Source organism: Grammomys surdaster, unplaced genomic scaffold (assembly GCF_004785775.1).
Source record: "Grammomys surdaster isolate TR1022 unplaced genomic scaffold, NIH_TR_1.0 98, whole genome shotgun sequence".
NCBI lineage: Eukaryota > Metazoa > Chordata > Mammalia > Rodentia > Muridae > Grammomys > Grammomys surdaster.
In genome coordinates, this window is record NW_021604577.1 from 1119218 (window position 1) to 1141968 (window position 22751).

The 22751-nt window shown below is 44.4% G+C and overlaps 1 protein-coding gene across 2 annotated transcripts in view; it reads right to left on the bottom strand.

Annotated features, from left to right (window-relative positions):
- Window positions 1–18307, bottom strand: part of Klhdc1 (kelch domain containing 1) — a 42660-nt gene extending 24353 nt beyond the window's left edge. For both annotated transcript variants that reach the window (XR_003713257.1, XM_028782491.1), the window contains exons 1-5: window positions 18101–18307; window positions 4638–4708; window positions 3965–4082; window positions 3407–3525; window positions 1988–2066 (exon numbers count right to left, since the gene is read on the bottom strand). Coding sequence is in view for 1 of the 2 variants with exons in the window: in XM_028782491.1 (XP_028638324.1) it covers window positions 1988–2066; window positions 3407–3525; window positions 3965–4082; window positions 4638–4708; window positions 18101–18196 (483 nt within the window). In the remaining variant the exon portion in view is untranslated. The remainder of the gene's footprint in view (window positions 1–1987; window positions 2067–3406; window positions 3526–3964; window positions 4083–4637; window positions 4709–18100) is intronic.
- Between the last annotated feature and the right edge of the window lie 4444 nt (window positions 18308–22751).

Below are 22751 nucleotides of genomic sequence, written 5' to 3' on the forward strand. Positions count from 1 at the left end.
TAATATAAAAATAAGGGTTTTTAAAAAGTCAAGTTTGGCAAGCATGGTGACACACACTTTTAATCCTTGTACTTGAGAGGCAGAAGCAGGCAGATCACTGAGTTTGAGGCCAGCCTGTTCTACAGAAGGAGTTCCAGGATAGCCAGGGCTCATCCCCCCTCCCCCCTCATACACACATATCCTGCTGAGGCTGAGGCTATAGCTTCCAGCATTACAAGGCCCTGGATTCAAACCCTCGGAAAAAAACAAATGAGGCCATGACTGCTCCTAGGTATAGCTGGAGAGGTTGAGTGTAGATGTGAGGGAGAACACAGGCAGAGGCATCTGGAAGATTCAGAGTGAACATGTAGATTGGACTAGGCCATATTGGGGAGTGGAGAGGGAAGACCAGAAGCTAAGAGGCCAGGAAAGCAGAAACCAAGAGTGAGCCAAGACACTGCAGTAGCCAAAATGGCTGGGAGATCAAAGAAGCTGGGGGAAGAGAAGCCCACCCTGGGCTGGGGCTTATGGTAGGGGATGGACTATGCCAGTCAGGATGACTTTGATATGTTAACTGTACCTCAGTTAGCTCTGTTAGCCCTGCATTTCCCTGAGCCTTAACAGAGAGAGAGAGAGAGAGAGAGAGAGAGAGAGAGAGAGAGAGGAAGAGAGAGAATTAATGAAATGTAAATAAAATATCCAATAAAAAAAAAGAAAAAAATAAAGTGTACAGTCAGGGGCTAGAGAGAAGACTTGGGAGTTAAGAGCATTTGCTGCTCTTCCAAATGACACTGGTTTAGTTCCCAGTGCCCACACCAACTAGCTCACAATCGCCTGAAACTCTAGTTCCAGGGGATCTGATACCCTCTTCTGGCTGCTGAGTGTACTGCATGGATGTAGTGCACCAATATACAGCACACACATACACATAAAATAATAAATAAGACAAAATAAAATGTATAATCATGACCTGTGTTAGAAGCCAAGACTGAAGTATCTAGGTCCCTCTGCAGTGAGAGAGATCTTTTTGTTTTGAGGTTTTTGAGACAGTTTCTCTATGTAGCCTTGTCTATCCTGAAACTATGTAGACCAGGCTGGCCTCAGACTCACAGAGGTCTGCCTGCCTCTGCCTCCCTGCCTCTGCCTCCCTGCCTCCCTGCCTGCCTGGCCCCCACCTTCCTGTCTCCCTGCCTCTCTGCCTCTGTCTCTGCCTCTCTGCCTCTGTCTCTGCCTCTCTGCCTCTGTCTCTGCCCCCCGCCCCCTGCCCCCTGCCCCTCTGCCCCTCTGCCTCTGTCTCTGCCCCCCTGCCCCCTGCCCCCTGCCCCCCTGCCCCTCTGCCTCTGTCTCTGCCTCCCAAGTGCTGAGACTAAAGGTGTGTGCCACTACCACCCAGTGAGAGTAATCTTTTAAAAGATGCCATTTTTATAAGCTGGGTATGGTGTCTTGTACCTATCATCCCAGCACTTCAGAGGCTGAGGCAGGCAGAGCACCATGGACTCAAGACCAGCCTGAACTACACAGTGAGTTCCAGGGAAGCCTGGGCTACAGAGTAAGACCCTGCCTTGGAAAAAAATATTTTTATAACTTATGGCTTTTTAATTCTCTAGTAGAATAACCCAGGAAGAGAGGAGGAGTGCCAACTCTTCGTCGCTCTCCAGAGCTCAGGCTGAGCTATGAGTAACTCTGGTAAACTCATCTACATGGAGGTATGTGCCTACAACAGACAGTGTGGTCAAATAGAAACAAATTTCCCAAGCTCTGCTAAAGCCTCTGCTTGTCTGTCAGAACCCTAGTGACTACTGATGAAGCTAAGACAGAACCACAAAGGCCAATCCGCTGAGTGAGACAACGTCTGCCAACTGGATGCAAATCTAAAAGAATAAAATGTAGGGTTTTTTTTGGGGGGGGGTTAATACAGCAAATCAGAAGCACTTAAAATAAGAACAGTCAGATTCATTATTCCTGAAGCTTACAAGGATGCTGAATTAAAATGTGATTACTTCCTTACCCAAGATGCATCATGGACATCAAAACACTCTTGAAGCTCACTGTGCCTCCTGTACCCATAACCACCGAAATATATTAACCTAAAAAAAAAAAAAATGAAGAGGGCACGTGTTCAGAGTCTTGCTTCTAGTTTGTTCAAATATAGTTGAAATAACTGGGCACTGTGGGTCAGGCCTGCAATTCTAGTACTCAGGAAGCTGAGAATGGAGGGTTCTCATGAGTTCCCAAGTCAGCCTGGGCTCCATAGGGAGTTCTAGGCCAGCTCCAGAGTGAGACTCTGCCTCAAAAGCCACACTCACAAAAGGAATTTGAAATATATTCCTTCTCCTACCTTAACTACCTAAACAGGTCAAATAAACTCCACAGTTATAGTTTTAAAAACCCAGAGAACTGAGGGAACAGTGAGCCATAAAGGAAATAATCCCAGCAGGTAATGAATCCAGTCCCCATGCCTCTGCAGGGCAGGAGAGATCGCACACTAGGTACACGGGGACTTGGAGAGAAGATCCACCAAGCTGACAAAAGTCATGCAGACGATGGGATGGCAAATTAGTCAGAAGAAAGTCAGCCTCAGGGTCACGGACAGACATCCTGGTAGTCTTGAGGGAAGGGTCAGTATCACCAAAAGCTGGATAGGGGTTTGTGGTATAATTAATTAGCAGCAGAGTGCTTGCCCAGAGTGTGTGGAGCCTGGCTTGAGTCAGAGGAAACGAAGGGCGAATGCGGCTGGAAACCTACAGGACCCATGAGCAAATCTCCTTGAGACAAGCACCAGAGAGGCCTGGATCTGCTGCACCTTGGGGTCATTTGAGGGGTCTGGAGAAGTCAGCCTACCAGGGGCTGTGCTTTAACAGGCTTTAGAAGAGTCCCGTGGCAGACATGTGGGAGCTGTGTCCTAAGAACAAAAAGAAATATAGGCTTTGGGGCTCTTTGTGATGAGGTAAACAGGAAGTCAGGGTGGATCTGGTAGCTAGAGGAAGCTGGCCTTTCCTTGAAGACTTTGGTTGGTTGGTTTTGGCTTTTTGAGACAGATTTCTCTGTGTCCTAGAACTGGCTCTGTAGTCCAGCCTGGCCTTGAACGCACAAAGATTCGACTGCCTCTGCCTCTCCAGCGATGGGATTAAAGGTGTGTCCCACTGCCGCCAGGTTCATTGTACACATTTTATTATAGCTTCAGGGTTTTTTTTTCACGTCAAGGTGTTAATGAAACTTAATAAATAAATAAATTATTCAAGGAGAAAAATCCAAATAGCATTTCGTCCATGTTCATTTTTATGACATGGTTCTTAGCAGTCCTAAGACTGCTGTTGCCTCTGACATCAAAACAAACCTACAGTTACTGGGAAACATGGAGTTGCCTCAGTTTTGGCCAAAGGCTATATCCCATCCTAAGGACAATAAAGTTCAGTTGCTGCTTTACCTGTCTTTATACACCCAACAGGAAAGTTTATCACGTGGTGTGGGTGGCTGTCCATCAAACTTGATGATTTTTTCCCAGATGTAAGTTCCGTCTCTTGTTCGTAAATTGACAAAGTAAAGCTTTTAAAAGATAAGAACACTATTAGGAGCCGGGGCATCTGAAAACAAAGTCTATTCCAGGAGTCTGTCATCTAAAAACTAACGCTACTTTTATTTCCAATAAATACTTAGGCTATTAGAAAAATCTAAACTATAGAATTAATGAAAATAAGACATACTCCAAAAGCAAAATGATGTGTAAAACATACTGCAGCAACCTTTGCCTCTCCTGTTCTTGCCTGTGGGTAACAACCGAGAATGCAGCTAACTGAGGTGGGGTTGGGGGACATGGAGACGGAACATGGCAACTGTGCTCTCCCTCTGTCTTTTAAGCCTAGTAACTACACACTTGGATGTACTCCCATTATCTTCTACTTAAACCATTTGCAAATGTGTGGGATGAAACGACACATGAGGGATTACATGTTGGCTACACGCCTGAATTAAAAGGAAGGATTACTCGGTTGCTGTATCCTTTGTCGTCATAGCCTCCAAAAACATAGAGCCTTCCATTGATGCAAGCCCCGCAGCTTCCCGACATGGAGGGAGGGAGCTCTCCTTCCATTAGGTGCATCTTCCTGCAACAAGGACCACAGAGAAGCTCTTAGCGTCCCAGAAGACAAATAAAAGCTCCCTTTAGGACTCTTTGCATGAAAAGCATCATAGCCAACCATAAACAAACATAACTGCAGGCAGGTGCTGTGGCATGCACCTGTCGTCCCAGTGCTGGAGAGACTGGGGTGAAAAGATGGAGAGCTGTGGGCCTGTCTGGGTTACAGAGTAAGACCTTACCCCCCAAAAATGAACAAATAGTATAGAGAGATCCAAATAGGACTTTTCACCCTGCTGTGGGGTGGGGTGATACTCAACAAAGGTTCCACACATGCCGCCATAACTGGGAATCTGCTGAGCAGGACAGTCTTCAGTGACAGAGATGGCCTAGCCGGTGAGAGACACGGAATGCAGAAGGGAGGGGGGTAGGAACGGAGCCACAGGATGAACCACAGAGAGATAAGGAGAGGGCACATCATAAATGCTGCAGGATGTTCAAAGGATGCTTGCGAATTCCCTGTGGTCTATTAAGGCCTCTGTGAATTAGAAGACTCGATGTTTTGTAACTTCAAATTACTTACCACAGCCCACTATCAATATCGTAGGTCCACATTTCATCGTTCGGCAAATATACCTCATTGTCTTCAATAGACTAAAAATAGAGAATGCACAAAATTACCATTTTTCAATTATATAGTAACAAATAGTCCCCTGGGGTGAGAAAAGCTGAAATAAATGTTTAGAATAAAAGCAGAAATATATGAATCTCACTGGGCAGTGGTGGCATACACCTTTAATCCCAGCACTTTGGAAGTAGAGGCAGGTGGATTTCTGAGTTCAAGGCCAGCCTGGTCTACAGAGTGAGTTCCAGGACAGCCAGAGTTATACAGAGAAACTCTGTCTCAAAAAACAAAACAAAACAAAACAAAGAAACAACAACAACAAAACAAATATATGAATCTCAAGAAAAAAGGCTCAGAGTTGCTAAACTTTCACACAGGAAAAAAAAAAAAAAAAACAGTGAAAGACCCAGCAGAACATGGAGATTACATGCCACAAAAGGCTGTGGACATTTGAGTGCCTACTCTGTGCACCACACTGCCTCTGAAGGCTGTTTTACTCTACTGATTCCCTGTCCTGGTGACAAGTGTGAAACTTCTGTGATTATTTACCCCTAGCATGTTCAAAAGTTTTTTGTTGTTGTTGTTGTTTTTTTAATCTCTGATCTCTTTACACCTTAAAAAAAAAGTATTTCTTTGGCTTTTGTTCATTTGTTTTGCTGTTTTGCTCAATTGGCCTGTAACTCACCACCGACACCATCAGGGCAGAGGTCATGTCTGCTTGTTACAATTAATTTCCTGGAGCCTCGGCAAGTGCCCTTGTATGTAAAAGGCAAACGGAATTTATGCTGGATAGCTAAGCAGATTCACTCCTGAAAAACGGACTGCACCTCCACTTTAGCTGAGTGATCAGTGTGACTATCCTTTCTTGGGGTGATACAGAAACACACACGAAGCACAGATAAAAGCGGTTGGATCTAACTGCTCAGGGCCATCGCCCCTGCATCACACCTTCTTAAATGGAACTTAAGACAAGTATGCGCATGTCTGTGCATATCTGTGCATGTCTGTGCAGGGTCACATGGAGGCCGGAGGCTTGGGACCCTTCGGAGCTAAAGGTGGCTGCGAGCTGCCGGATGTGGCTGCTGGAACTCAAATCCCGGCCTCTTTGAGAAGCCGGAAGTACTCTTAACCATAGCTGTCTCTTCAAGCCAGTGACTCTCTTCTACATCAAGTTTCCCTCTGCACTGCATCACTCCTAAGAACATTCAACATGATCTGACTCATCCCTCAAAAAACCGAACCGTTCTCTTGACCAATCTCTATCCATTTCTGTGCTCCCATCCAGAAAAAAAGAAACAAACCATCCACTAAGTGATCTGCAGTGGATGCCATTATTACAACTGAGTGTACTCACTGGCTTCTGAATCTGGGGCATTACTATGCCTTAAACAAGTGCTCTAACAGCCAACTGTGCCACAGCCCCCGCCTGGTACTTGAACTTTTAACTTAAAATTCAACTTTGAGGGCCAACAAGAAAGCTTGCTGCAGAGGTTCTCAGTCTGTGAGTTGTGATTTCTTTGGGGGTTGAATGACCCTTTCACAGGGGTTGCATATCAGATATCTTACACATTAGATATTTACATTATGATCCATAACTGTAGCAAAATTACAGTTATGAAATAGCATTAGGAAGGCTGAGAAGCTTAGCTTAGCAAGTAAAGGAGCTTGTGACCAAGCCCATGGCTGAATTTCATCTCTGGGAATCCTCATGGTGGAAGAAGAGAATAATTCCTGCAAACTCTCCTCTGACCTCCACATGTTCGTGGTGGCATTTACACTCACCGCCTATAACACAGACACATACAAATAAATACACAAATAAATAAATGTAAATTTTAACTTTGAATTTTATGTTAAATTTATGTTATGCTGAATTTTATGTTAAGTAAGGTAGCTATGAAGTTACTAAAACCAAATTACATAATTTCTATGTACACAAAAAGAAACTGAAAATAAACAAAGCCTTCTCAAACTATTCTCAAATTAAGAGAGTTAAGGAAGGAGAATGAGAAGCAACAGAGAGGCGAAAACAGAACATATTCATGATAAAGTCTCCCAGGTCAGTGTGGTGCCACATGCCTTTACTTCCTGCTCAGACGTAGAGGCAGGAGATGTCTGTGTTCTCTGAGTCCAAGGCCAGCCTAGTGTACACAGTGAGTTCCAGGCCAGCCAGGAATACACACTAAGACCCTTGGGGGAAAAGAATGGCAAGGTGTGGTGGCACACGCCTTTATTCCCAAAACTTGGGAAGCAGAGGCAGGTGCATCTTTGAGTTGGAGGCAACCTGGTCTACAGAGCAAGTTTCAGGACACCAAGGGCTACACAGAGAAATACGGTCTCAAAAAACAAAAAAGAAAAAATTTTAAATCAGAATTAGAGTAGTACAGGACTGTAACTCCAGCACTTGGGTAACAGAGGCAGGAGGATCTTCAGTTTGAAGCCAGCATCCGCTACATGGTGAGACAGGTGTATCAACATTAGATGAAAACAGGCAAAGCTCCAGGTGAGATAAGTAACAGGCTGGATAAAACTGAGTCCTAGCTGCGTGTATTTTACATAAAACAGAACAACACTGTGTCCATTATGGGTAGCTAAAGAAATGTCACGCAGATACTAACCACAAGGATAACCACAGGAAGCTGGTGCAGCTGCATGAACACTGGGAAGTAAGTCATTACAAAATAATAAAAATTCTTAATGAAACAGAAATATTAGATAGTCTTAAATTCGTGTGCATCTCAAAAGGTAACTCCAAAAGACATATGAAGCAAATATTGGCTCACTGGCCACAGGGAAAAATCTAACAAATTATAAAATGGAGGATTTCAGTATTGACTGCAGTAACTGACAGAACAGATAGCTAGAGCCCAGATCAATGGTGGGGGCTTGTCTCACTTACACAAGACCTGTTTTGATCACTGGAAATGAGAGAAAAATAAGCATTAAGTCCAATTGAACAAGAGGTAAAATAATAAGGGCACAGGGAATGTGAACAATACAACCCACAGAGCTGGCGAGATGAACACGAGGAGATCAAGTCATCTAACAATTAGAATGCATGTTCCTTACTCAAGACCCACCTACACCACTACTAGCCATAGATCCAAAACAAGCTCCACCATCCCACAAGGGCACTTGCTAAACTATGTTCATAGCGGCCTTACTTGTGATAGCCAGAAGCTGGAAACAACCAGATGTCCCTCAACCCAAGAATGGATACAGAAAATAGGGTTCATTTACACAGTAGAGTACTACTCAGCTATTAAAAACAAGAGCATCATTAATTTTGCAGGCAAATAGATGAACCTAGAAAATATCACCCTGAGTGAGGTAACCCAAACCAAAAGTGACAAGCATGGTATGTGCTCACTAATAAGTGGGTATTGGGCATAAAGTATAGGATAACCACTCTGCAATTCACAGACCCAAAGAAACAAAGGAGGGCCTGAGGGAGGATACTTGAATCTTTCTCAGAAGGTGAAATAAAATAGATGTCAGAGGTGGATGAAAGGAGGGAACTGGGTGGGAGAGGGGATGGGGAGTGAAAGGTGAGGGTCAGGTGTAGGAAGAGCAGGGGAGAGAGAAAGAAAATCAGAGGTGTGGGGGGGCTCTAGGATGTGGCGGAGACCTGGGACTGGAGTGGAGGGGAGGCCCCAGGGAGTGTATGGGGGTGTCTCTACTGAGATTCCTAACAGTGGGGTATATGGAGCCTGAAGAGGCCACAACCTGCAGTCAGGCAGGACTCCCAGTGGAGGCATAAGGACAGCAACCCACCATAAAGCCTTCGACCCAAAGCATGTCCTGCCTACAGGATGTTCAGGGACAAAGACAGAGCAGAGATGGAGGGAATGACCAACCAATGACTGGCCCAGTTTGAGACTCATCCCATGGGCAAGAAACAATCCCTGACACTACTAATGATACTTTGTTGTGCTTGCAGACAGGAGTCTATCATAACCGTCCTTTGAGAGGCTCCACCAAGCAGCTAATTGAAACATATGCAGAGACACAAAGCCAAACATTAGATGGAGCCTGGGGAGTCTTGTGGAAGAGTTGGGGGAGGGGGTGCTGAGGGACTCGAAGAGGACATGGACTCCACAGGAAGATCAAAAGAGTCAACTAACCTAGGGCTTTGGGGGTTCCCAGAGACTGAACCACCAACCAAAGAGCTAGCATGGGCTAGACCTGGCACACTCCCACCCACATATATAGCAAATGAGTAGATTGGTCTTGATGGAGGTCCTGCAACAGCTAGAGTGTGGCTGTCACCGAATCTGTTGCCTACCTGCCTGTCTGTGGATCCCGTTCCTCTAACTGGGCTGCCTTGTCTGGCCTAGGTGGGAGAGGATGTGCCCAGTCCTGCAGAGACTTGATGTGCCAGTGAAGGGTGATACACAGGGGGGAACCTCCCACTTCCCAGAGGAGAAGGGGAGGGGTTGGGGGATTGAAGAGGGGGCCTGGAAGGAGAGGGGACCAGATACTAGGATGTAAAGCGAATAAATAAAAGACAAAGGAATGAATAGAATATCTATGAGAAATGACCATCGCTGGTCTCTAGAGAAAGCCTAAGCATAGTCTACTACTGTGAGGTAGCTACACATCACATTTCCTCTGTGGGACACGGTCACATTAGAAATTAATAAGACAAAATCCATTACCAGAATGCTGTGTGTGAGGCTAGAGGCGTGGCTCAGCAGTTAAGAACACATTCTGCTTCCCCAGAGGACCTGAGTCCTGTCCCCAATACTCACATCAGACTCATAATTGCCTGTAACTCCAGTTTTAGGGAATCTAATGCCACTGGCACCTGTATTCAAGTGCCCATATCTCTTTTATACACACATAATTTAAAATAATCAAATAAATATTAAAAAAGAATGCTATAGGTTTAGAAATTTTGAATGTTTCCTTATGTAAGTTCTAGGTTCAATAAACAATGAAAAGTATCAAATATGCTGGGCAGTAATGACACAGACCTCAGTAGGTCTGTACTCAGGAGGCAGATGCAGGCCAATCTCTTGAGTTCAAGGCCAGCCTGGTCTACAGGGAAAGTGTAGCTGCTTGTATTCTAATGCTAACTGGGTCCCCCAAAACTGTTTGCAGGAGAGGGTCTGCATGTAGCTTCTGGGAACCTGTCCCCAGTTAATTCTGATTGATAAATAAAGATGCCGAAAGCCAATAGCTGGAGAGAAGAGAGAGAGGCAGGATTTAGGGTTTCTGGGCTTGGGACTGAGAGGAGCAGGAGGGGAGGAGATCCCCCATGCCTTAGGATAGTGTGGAGGCTACCATGGAAGGGTAGGAGGGTGCAGGAGAGGGAAGCAGAGCTGCCATGTAAAGGTGCCAAGAGAAAGCGGCCCAGAGGGCTGCTCAACTGGGTCAAGAGCAGCCAAGATGGAATATAGAAATTAGTAAGTAGTAACTCGGGGTTATCAGTAGGTAGATCCTAACAGCATGGAGGGTAGGCAGCTGCTTAAGGCATATTAAAATATAAAGGCTGTGTGTGTGTCTTTTGTTCGGGAATGTAAACCATTAAGGCGGGTGGTAACCTTGTGCCAGAATTCATTAAAAAATATTATTACTACAAGAGAGTTTCAGGATAACCAGGGCTACACAGAGAAACCCTGTCTCAAAAACCAAAACAACAACAACAACAAATTTAGAATTGTAAAATGACAAAATACTGCTTACCCAAACTTGTCACTACAGAGGCACGTATAAGAAAATGTATGGCCTCAAATATTTATATTAACACATTCAAAAGGAGTGACCTAAGAAACCAACTTCAGACGTTCAAGAGAGTTGAACCTGGAGGAGTAGTCTGCAACCTCAGCTCCTGGAGAAGCTGAGCCAGGAAGAAAGTTCAAGGCCTGCCTGGGCTATGGAGTGAATTCAAGGGCAGCGTGACTAGTGTGACACACTGTCCCAAAATAATAACTAGAAAGAGGGCCTGACACATAACTCAGTAATAAAGAGCTTGCTAGCGAGAATCTAGGTTCAATTCTCAGTCCTGGGGGAAAAAAAAAACAAAACACCGAGAAGCTCAAGAACAAAAGCACAGTAAGCTGGTGGTGAGGAGTTCATGCCTATTAGTTCACACTTTGTGTTGATACAAACGTGAAAACCTAAATGAAATGGCTAACACTGAGGCAAAGAGAGCCATTTCAAATGTGTCTAGAGAAAATAAAGGAAAACTTGAACAGTCCTCTAGCTTTAGGTGGATAAGCAATGTAAAACCTCTATCACAGGGCTGGAGGGATGGTCCCAGGCTTAAGAGCACACAGGGTGTTTGCAGAGGACCTGGGTCATTTCCAGCACCCACATTGGTCACTCACAACCAGGGGACCTGACACCTCTGGTCTTCTTGGTCTCTGTCTCTGTCTCTCTGTCTCTCTGTCTCTCTCTTTGTTTCTCTCTCTTTTCTCACACACACACACAAACACACACACAACACACACACATACACACACACACACACCCCTTTAAAAAGAGAACTCCAAAATACCACCTCTACCACAAAGCCGGGAGTGCAGGGAATAATGTTTAGAAAATAATAATGGCACAATATACAGAAACTCAAAGCTCAGAGGAAAAGGCGGAATTAAATTAAAATTATATCAGACTATAGCATATAAAACTTCTGGCCAAGGAAATAATTATTTAGACAGTACAAAGACAAACTCCAAACTGAAAAGACATTTTCATGTAAATATTGAAAACCAAGACAAAAATACAAGGTAACAGAAGAATATATAGACCAGTATTTTCACAAATGAGAAAATACAAATAGGCCACAAAATATCTGAACAAATTCAAATTTTATCAAGTTACCTTGGCCATCAAGATGGCTCTGTGGGTAGAAGCACTTACCACACAAGCCTGGAAACCCCGGCTCAGGCCCTAGAGATGGGACGTGGAGACAGGAGAATTGTCCAGAAACATGAGCACCAGCTAGCCTGAATCTGAAGCACCATGTAGCACGGCAGAAGCAAGGGTACCCGGCCTCAACACCAAGGTGGACAGAGAGAGCAGACTCCAGAAAGTTGTCCACTGACTTCCACATGTGCACCGCAGCACACGTGTCCCTGCACTTACAAACATACATCACCTACGCACACCGAAGAAAAATTAGAAAATAAAAATGCAAACATCATTAACGATGATGAGAGATGAGAGCTAAAACTGCCATGGAATATGTCACCCTGGCTCGCCGTGCGGGCAGGAAGGTTAGGGCGGACGGTACCAGATGCTGTTGAGGGTATGGAAGGACGAGGAGGCTGGTGGAGATGTAAATTAATACAAATATTTTGTCAACAGTCTGAAATCTCCAATTCAATTTGCTGGCCAAGTGGCACAACAGTGCCATCCCCTAGAGAATGCACATACCTGCTCGTGTACGATAGACGTGCTGTAAGAATGCTCACAACGGGGCCATGCCCTAGAGAATGCACATACCTGCTCGTGTACGATAGACGTGCTGTAAGAATACACATTGCACATTGCTGATTACAAGAAGAAACACAAGAACAACAGTGGACTGGATAACTAACAGTAAGCTTACACAACACTAAGAACGCATGTCAGAGGAATGGATCTAAGGATGGCTCAAAATGTGTTTGACAGATATTTGGTGATACTTTATGAAGTGCCCCGCATAGGCACTGACGAACTGGAGGACAACAGGACTAGCCACACAAGTGTACTCTGAATGATTAAACAATGCGTACACAAATAGGGGCTGGAAAGATGGTTCAGTGGTTAAGAGCACTGGCTGTTCTCCCAGAGGACCAGAGTTCACCCAGAGTGCATACCAGGCATTTGGGTGGCTCAGAACTACCTGATAGTCCTACCTTAGGGTATACGCACGCAAAGCAGACATACACATACATATATAGCCACCAATTTTTAAAATTAAAGAGAACAAGTAAAACTGATTTCAGAAAACAATGCATAAGTCTGAAAGTGATGAGGAAGGCTTAACGGGAAAGTATGCTGTAATTCTCAGATCAATTACTACACTGTTTACAGACACATGTGATAAAACTATTAAAAAGTGACAGAATAAATTCCAGGTAGGGATGATCTGGTAAAATGTTGGACACCAAGGACTTAGACAACTATGAAGACAGAATATACAGCTTTAAAATAGAAGGGCTGGGGCTGGGGCTCAGCTGATGTTGTGCTTTCTGAGTTTACACAAAGCCCTGGCTGTTCACAGAACCACATCAATTGAGCACAGAGTGCACACCTGTGATCTCAGCACTCAAAAGACTGAGTTAAGAGCATCACGGTTGACGACATAACAAGTTTGGGCAGCCTGGGATACATAAAACCCTGACTCAAAGGAAAGAGTATATACATATAAAACAAACAAACAAACAAACAAACCAGAAACAGTAATAGCACCTAAATACTCTGAAGTGCCCCTATAAGATTTGTAACAAACATTAAAGAACAGAGTCAACAGTTCTCATGGAACAGTCAGCCCAGGAGCCATATCAGTGCTGACAATGTGGCAGGATTCACACAGCCCCAAATTTGTCTGCAAGAGCTCTTCAAGGCTTAATGGTGTCCAAAGGAAATATAAAACTCCTTTAGCCGCCAGAGGAGCAGTGTCACAATAATTAAGGAAAAAAAATAATAATAGCACATGAGCTGGAGAGATGACTCAGCTCTTAAGAGCATAAATGTTCTTACCGAGGACCCAAGCTCACACACCCATTTCAAATAGCTCACTGCCCGAAACTCTCCTCTGGACTCCTTGAGCGCCTGCACTTACACACACGCGCACAGACACACACACACCCCTAGACACAGATTTGCACACATACAGATACAGATACACAGATACATACACACACAAACATAACACACAGATACCCACATACAGATATAAACACACAGGTACACACATATACACACAGAGAGATATACACAGAGAGATATACATGCGTGGGTGCACTCACACACATACATAATGTAAAGAAAAAAAAACCACAGACTCTCCTCCTTCCCACATCCATTCTAAACAGTCTTCATTTTTCACATTGTAAGTTCTACAGGTTGTCTTATAGATCTAAAGGTGCTGGAAAGGAATCTGACCCTCAAAGGCAGTTTATGTTAATGCCCATGATATTAGCATGCTGTACGATATAGCCAAAATCAACCAACCAACCAAAAACCCCCAAACAACAAACAGAGATCAATAATCTGTGGGAATGGGTTTGAGGGGAACAATGAAGTCAATAAAAAAGATAAACTTTGAAAGTGACAGTGATAATTCCAAAAGTTTTTTTTCTCTACGTGTGTGTGTGTGTGTGTGTGTGTGTGTGTGTATATGTGAGTGAGTGGGGGGCATGCATATATACTAAGGTACATGTGTGGAGATCAGAAGACAACTTGTGGAGCTGGCTATCTCCTTCTACCATATCGATTCCACAGAGCAAACTCAGGACACCAAGCTTGGCATCAAGCACCCTGACCTGCTGAGACATCTCCCTGGCCGTTTCTTAATCTGGCAGGTGAGTGTGTTTATCTCTAAGTGATATTTTATGTGTTCCTTGGTGTATACACTTCAAAATTTAAAACCTATAAAAGTTAGCTGGGCATAAAAAAAGGTGCACACCTTTAATCCCAACACTTGGGAGGCAGAGGCAGGTGGATCTATATGAGTTCCAGGCCAGCCTGGTCTACATAATGAGTTCTAGGACAGCCAGGGCTACAGAAAGACCCTGTATTAAACAAACAAACACGTTACACAATTTTAGAAATGACTATTAAGTAGTACATGGGTCATCGGGGGGACCAGGATCTGGGCTACACAGAGAGCCAGTTCTGAAGCCATCCTGCAGAACTGTCTGCAGACTGACAAACACTGAGAGGTAGTTTGTCCCACCGCCTCTTATGCTAGGAATTGTGAGCTTCTGCAGTGTCACACTCCTCTACGGGTAGGTAGATCCTGGATTTTTATGTTTTTACTCCTATTTTATTTATACTTAAAAAACATTTTTTTTGACAGAGTCTCTGACCCAAGCTGGCTTTTAACTCCCTACATAGCCAAGGATGAACTTAAATATCTGTTTTATTTTTTGTTTTTCGAGACAGGGTTTCTCTGTGTAGCCCTGGCTGTTCTGGAACTCACTCTGTAGACCAGGCTAGCCTCGAACTCAGAAATCCGCCTGCCTCTGGCTCCCAAGTGCTGGGATCAAAGGCGTGCGCCACCACCACCCGGTGAACTTAAATATCTGATCCTCCCACCATCATGCTGGGAGTTACAAGTGTGTACAACAGGGCTAGCGTATTCAGTCCAGGGCTTCTGTACACTAGGCAGGGGCTCTGCTAGCTGAGCCCCTCCTGGTCTCTGAAGCTTGCTTAAGCTGCTCTTCTGCTCTTGGCTTTTGCAAGACTTCAGTCTATCACACACAGAACCAATCTTTCCTCATCTGCCCTTAGGTTTCTCATTTTGTGATGCTTTTTTTTAAATGCAGTTTTTTTTCCCAAAAGTTTAATCTGCCAACTTTCCCCTTTATATTTATTTCTAACTCAGGTTTTCTTTTCCCAACCCAAGATTTTAAAATAGTCCTGCTTCTTTCCCCATAGTGAAGTTTAGTTTTCCTGTATTTAACTTGTCAGTCCTAAGGCTCTGATTTAATTTTCCTCCAACTATCCTAGATCCATTTATTGTATACTTGATTGTCTACATTCAAAACAGTTCTTTTACAAACAAAATCAGTCTCATATGCCTGGCTATTTCTGCCATCCCTCTCTTAATTCTATGGGCTACCTATTGGGTCAAGATCACTGAATTACTTTAGAGCTGTGGTATACTTTAGTATCTGGTAGTACAGGCCTCTTCACTCTTTTCAAGCATTTCCTAAACCAATCTTTCATACATAACAGACTAGGTTATTATTTCTTTTAATTATCCAGGAGTCTTCTCCATTTGACCTTCCTGCCAGTGGCAGGCACCCGTATGAATGTTAGAAATTTGAAGAAGGCATAGAGGACAGAGAATGAAAGAATGTTCTAGCACCAACTATGCTGGCCTCTTGAGCCTCTTGAGACTCATTTCAAATATGCTGTTCTTTAAAACTGGCTTGAACAGGAAGTATTTCACACAGGTATCTGAGTTTTCAGGACACAAGTCTGTCAATTTACACACACACACACACACACACACACACACACACACACACACAGAGTTCTTATTAATGAGATTAATAAGGAGAGTTGTTTGGGATATAAAACAGGTAACACCAGCCATACTCTGGAACCACTCACTGCAGCTGCAGGAATCCCTCCAGCTTCCAGGACCTTTCAGCCACACTTTGTTCAAGAGGCCCTTCTAGACCAGCAGTTGGGAGGGTCCTTCGCTTTCTGGAAGATAGGGTGCTGTCTTTTTTGCCTCCTACCTTTCCCCCTTCCACTTATACCTGAGACATGCCTGGTCAGACTTGTTGATGATCCCTGGGATTTAAAAAGTAATAGACACAGGATTTAAGTCTGTGTTGTATATTACAGGGTTGTGTTTGTAACACCTCTCTCTGCTATTGGGAATAACGAGTAGTTGGAAAAGAAAAATTCTTTTACTGCCCCTTGGAGAACTGGACTCCATTATAATTTTCAAGAGTAAAGTAAGATTTAAAGCATTCAGACATTTCCTTTATGGTCCCAATGAATTCTACATTGATCTGTTTCATTATTGAGTTGAAGAGAATCCATACAAAGGTGAGATATTAGAAGATTACTACTATTTTTTGACACAATGTCTTGTGCTACCCTGGAACTCACTATGTCATAACAGCAAATGCCCTCCAAGTCCTGATTCTCCTGCTTCTGCCTCCCAACATCAGGGGTCTCAGGTACACTGCTGTACAACTGCCTTGCAAGGTTATTATTTTAATTTTTCCCACTTAATTTACACCACTATCAACACAACCCAATATAAACACAGCATATAAAGTTTAGTAAGTCTGTATCTTCAAGTGGTAGAACTTAAAAACACTCAAAAACTGTATATTCCTCAAAAACTAGTACTAGTGTTTCATAAAAAAACAAAAACTAATTCAAAACCAGGCCAGGAGATAACCACTAGTAATTGGAAGCCAGAGGATGATGAGCTCAAGGCCAACCTATGTACTTGAGATCTTGGGGGTTTTGTTTGTTTGTTTTAAATGGGAGAGCTAGTTGTTGCAGCTCATGCTCCTAAGTGTCAACACCTGAGAGGCAAAAACAGGAAGCTTGTCCTGAATCTGAGGCTAACCTGGGCTACATAAGAAACTCCAGGCCAGACTGTGTGAGCTGTAGCATGAGATCCCGTCTCAAATGATTAACAAAGCAAAATAAAGCTCCAGAGAGCGGCCCCTGGTGTCACATGACCACCAAAGGGTGGGTGCCTTTCTTTATAAAATGAAGATGGGGGGCAGGAGAGATGGCTCTGTAGTGAAAAGCATTGGCTGCTCTTGCAGAACACCTGGATTAGATTCCCAGCACCCACATGGTGGCTGATAACAGTATATATAATGCCAGTTTCCAACTCCTCTTCTGACTTCCACGGACAACAAGCATACACACGATGCGCATACATACACACACGCAAAACATTTACATACATAAAATAAACCTAAAAATATTAATATTACAGAATAGATCCTAGTCTATAATCCTGTTGATTAGGATATGAGAATTCCCAGGGACATGCCGGGAAAACTAATTATTATTATTATTATTATTTTTACTTACACTGCACTAAATTAGGAATAAGCACACAAAGCAACAAAAACCCACTCGGACCTGATTATTCTTAACACACACAGTATGCACTTTATTTCGTTCTGTTACAAGTCTGTCATATAAGGGCACTGAGGAAGTCAGAAGATGTATCTTCTATTTGCAGTAGAGATTCCGTTGGGCTTATTTTCTAATCTGTAAACAAACGGGTTGGGCAGGTACACCTGAATTATTTCTCAGACTCGATAATCCTTGTTATCATCCTACGATCATAGAAACAAAACAAACACACATTCCAACCGCCACGGCAATATGAATTTTCAACCACAAAAACTCTGTGGTGGAGTGTTGCGAATACGAATCTATTTTGAGGCTCCAGAAGTACTTAATTAGCAAAGAAATGCCACTAAAAATAGCTGATAAATTTAACTGCTTGGTGACTTCTGTATTTTGAGTAGCACGGTGGCAATGATACCAAATAACCAGGCACGGCGTTCTGGGGTCCTCTCCAGTCCTGAGCCATGGAGGCTGGAGGAGTCACGCACCCTGGAACCCCGTTTTTGGTGGCTTTGGGACCTGGAGCGACGTGGGCAGCTCCGCAGGTCGCCTTGGAGCCTGTGGGAGAGCTGCGTCGCCGGTCGTCATCCCCCTGCCGCCGCACCCGCGCCGCCCCAGCGCCCGCCCCTTCCCCTTACCACGTAGCCCCCCCACACGTAGAGGAAGTGTCCGTCCACCACGGCGCAGTGGCCGCTGCGCTCCTCGGCCACGCAGAACGCCTGCGAGTCCGCCATCCGCCCTCCGGGGCCCAGCCAGCTCGGCGCCGGCTCGCACGCGCGAACGGAACGCGAGGAGGGTCCAGATTGGCGGAGGCGGAACCCAGAAAACCTGCGCGTTTGCGCGGCCGCCGCCCGGGACCCGGCCTGGCCGCTCCCGGGAGCACAGGCGCTCCGAAGACACACTGCGCTCTCTTCCTGAAGCCTCTCTGCAGTCACTGTCTGGACTTCTTATATCTTTAGTAATCAGTGTGTGTGTGTGTGTGTCACTGTCTGGACTTCTTATATCTTTAGTAATCATTGTGTGTGTGTGTGTGTGTGTGTGTGTGTGTGTGTGTGTGTGTGTGTGTATTCTGGACCTGAAGTTATGGGCAGTTGTGAAATATGGGTGCTGGGAATCAAACCTGAGTCCTCTGCAAGAACAAACGCTCTTAACCCCTGAGCCATCTCTCCAGCTCCATGAGGTTAATTTGTGAAGTGAGCTTTCTTTTTTCTCGCATCTGTGCCACGTACTGGGTTTATGAACCCCACTTGGACCCAGCTTATTGACCTGAGCATCCTCCTGTTTGTTTGTTTGTTTGGTTGGTTGGTTTTTGTTGGTTTTTTGTTTTGTTGTTGTTGTTTGGTTGTCGTAGAGATCATTTTGTACTCCCAACACCAGTCCTCCTGCTTCACACTCCGGAGTGCATGTACCACCACATCCAGTTATGTTTTAGGTTGGAAGTCACATCTGAGGTTTTTTGCTTTTCTAGTGTTTAGGTGTTCGTGGTTTTCTTTTTTTTCTTCACGTATACTTCCGTGCTAATCACCGTAGGTGTTGGTACCTAAGGCACTGAGTGTTATTCTGTTATTTCTTCGTAGTGATTTATGTGGGAATCATTCTCCTTTTCTTAACATGAAACATTGTCTACACAGCTCTGCATCTAGCATTTCCCACTTGCTTACATCTCTGGGGAGAAGAACGAACCTCTATTCGGCAGATCAAAGAAACAATTCCATTCAAGCCTTCCTTGAAGAACCAATGAGTTTCATTACAGTTACAAGAGCATAGCTATTCCACTGAATGAAATGTCTCTGCCTAGCAACTGCTAACTGCCTACAAAAGTGGAGGGTGAGAGCTTGAGAACTCCCCTTTCCTTGCGACTGTTAACTGCCTTTAAGTCCACAGACGACAGGGAGCCCCTCCCCCAACCCTTAATCACAGAGATGATAGTTCTACAACCCTCCATTTTTTGCCATCTCCCCTTCTCCCTTCCAGAATGAATGGTCCCTGAGGCTTGGGTAGGATGCCTGTCTCAGGCTGGACATTCAACAGTACTTTGACGGGTTGAGTCTCTGCAGTAAACTGCCCATTGTAAAATCGAAACTTCACTGACCAAAGATGACAGCTGCACAAGTGGACGGGTATAAACACAGATATTTAGAAGGCAATTTGAGGGACACATAGCATTTAGCAGAAGAGCAACAGCAGCAGCTTTCGAAAGTCTGTGGTCTCCCCAGCCACGGGGACTTTTGACCGGGTTTACAGAACCAGGCACCAATTCCCTCTTGTGGAATGGTCCACAAATCCAGTCAGAAAAGAATTGGTTGTAGCCAGAATAGTTTCTTCACCAGTGGGAACATCAGGCCTGATGTATTGATACTGTAGACTTCAGGATCCCCAGCAAAGTGGGGCCATTGGTTACAGTTTGCCCCCAGCAGCCTGCATAGTTCTTTCCAGCACCGTGAAAGCTAGCCAGGAGGAAGGGTCAGTTCAATCCTCCTGAGTTTTCCATGTTCTTCCATAAATATATGCAGTATGTAGTGTCTTTGGCAGTAGAGACTTGGCATCTGTATTAATCTGGGTTTTCTAGAGTAACAATTTATAGAATGAGTCTGTCTGTCTGTCTCTCTACACACACACACACACATACACACATACACACACACACACATATATATATTGAAAAGGAATTTATTAAAATTATTTACAGGCTGCAGCCCAGCTAATTCAATAATGGCTGGCTGTGAACTGAAAGTACAAGAATCCAGTAGTTGCTTAGTCCACAAGGCTGGATCCTGAAGTAGTAGGCTCTAGTGCCAGTGAAGGAATGGACTTGCTATCAAGGAAAGGGCAAGCAAGCAAAAACCAAAAGCTTCTGTGAAAGTAATTCTTGAGGTGTTTTTTTTTCTTCTTACACCCCCTTTGCCCGTTAATAACTGCAGGGCATTTCTGTGCATGCTCTAGCCTGTTTTAGCTCCTGAATAAATAACAGAGACCTAGTATTTTTATTAACAAGCCTAAGCTGGGCAGGTTCTGAACTATTCTAACCCAACTAGGCTGCTGCTACCCAGCCAGATACCCTGTTACTTGCCATCTGGTCTTGCCCTGGTTTGTTCTGGTCCATATGTGTGTCCTTGTAGCCGCCTGCAGCCACGAGTCGAACGGGTTCACCTGAAAAGAAGGCTGTGAATGAAAGGGGTACGGAGAGCGAGAAAAGATGAAGCCAGGACAAAGTTCTCTGATCAAGGCTCAATGCTTTAATGTTCAGCTTTCAATTTAAAGGAAGACCCTGCCCGAACCCTTCTTAGTTTCAGCTGGGAGAGTTGGGTGGGATTATCCGTTCTTGGTCACTGGTCTCAAAGCAAGCCCAGGGGCAGTTCTTCTTTCAAGTTCCTGTAGCAAGATGTACGTGCAGCCAAGGTGGGTAGCTCCACCTAGGTGTATATTGACATCCAGTCAAGGTGGCTAGTTCCGCCTAGGTCCTATTATTTGGTCTTTTGTGCTAAACAAAGTCTCTCAGGCCTGCTCAAGGCTGGGGAAGGGCACATGTCCTCATGGCTGCTCTCTCATCATGACTCATGGTGAATCCTCTTGGTCTGGTCCATCCACATGACCTCTGCACCACCGATACCCCTTCTCCTCCCCCTTCTCCTTCCCCTCTCTTCCTCCTTTTCTTCTCTTTCCCATCCTCCCCCTCTCTCTCCTTTCTCATCTCTCTGGAACCTCCTGACTGGGATCACAAATCCTGCCTATTCTCTTCTGCCCAGCTATTAGCTGATTAGCACTTTATTAACCAGTCAGAGTCGATGGAAACTGCAACCAGATCTCTGGGCACAGAAAACAGCATCTGAATACACAGTGTACGAAACCATCCCTCAACAAGCTTCCTTCTTCCATGTCCTTCTAGCACAAAGGGTGACCCCTATTAAAGGTATGTCTTCTCACTTCAAGATCCAAATCAAAGCTGTGTGTCGTCTTGCCTCAAGATCTGGATTAAAAGTGGACTTACCCAGCTCAAATCAAAAATAATCTCTCACAGGTGTGCCCTCCATTTCAGCATTGAAGTAGCCATCACATGCCCAACCCTTGTCAACTTGACACACAATCATATCACCTTACATGGTGATGAATTTCCAAATGAGAACAATAACCATGTCATTTAAAGCCCAAATATAACTATCCCATGTTCCATCCAATGCATTAGATATTTAACCAGGTCACAATTATGCTTAGCATAACATAACTACGCCTCAGACAACCACAAATGTACTATAAAATTATAATAGGTGGCAATGTCCTTTGAGGGACAGTCTTTTAATATCTCAAACTTGTGGCCCCCTAGATCCTGGTTAGAGGAGAAACAGTATCATATAGAGGACCTGATTCAAAGCATATACCACCTTCTGGAGAATGCTGCTCCACAACAGGCTACTGCCACCCAATTTGTGCTGCCGGAGTGTCTTGAAAAGGCTATTTCATCTTTTTATCAGGCCAGCTGCTTCAGGATGGTGGGGAACATGGAAACTCCAGCCGATTCCATTCTTGTGGGCCATTGTCACACTTCTTTGGCTGTGAAGTGAGTCCCAGGAAGTACATGCTGAGTCTATGCATAACCTACCGTGGCCAGTTTGTTCATGGGCCCAGTGGGCAATGACAGGAATGGCTGGAGATAGAAGCAGACTGTCCACAGGATGGATCATCCTACCTCCTTGATTATTGAACACCTCCCTGGCTGAAGTCACTATTTGATGAGCATTTACATGGGGCACAAGTGTCTTCACATCCTATGCCCATTTGGTGAGATCTCTCCACGTACTTCCTCCCCTTTCTTACCTATTTTTCCAATCATGCTCTTTCTAAGTCCCTGAACAACCAACCAACCCATTGGCTACAACCCATGAGTCACTGAACAATTGCACAATCTAGCCACTTCTTCTTCCAAACAAATGCTAATACCATGTGTATACCGTGCCTATAGTTCTGCACACCATGAAGATTTCCCTTCACTGGTTTCTATCAGGGTTGTCCCAGGAAGAGATTGTAATGCTGCGGTTGTCCACTTCTGGGTGGAGCCTGCATAACATGCAAAACCACCAGTAAACTAGACTATAATCTTTTCTTCCTCAGTCAATCCACCATAGGGCACACTCCATGAGGCTATAGGTGCATGCTTGACAGCAGACAGCATTGTAACAGGATTAGAAACCATACACCTTTGGGCAACTTCTTCATGTAATTTGCATGTGCTCGGGCCTGATTTTGAACATATATATACATATATATACATATATATACATATATATACATATA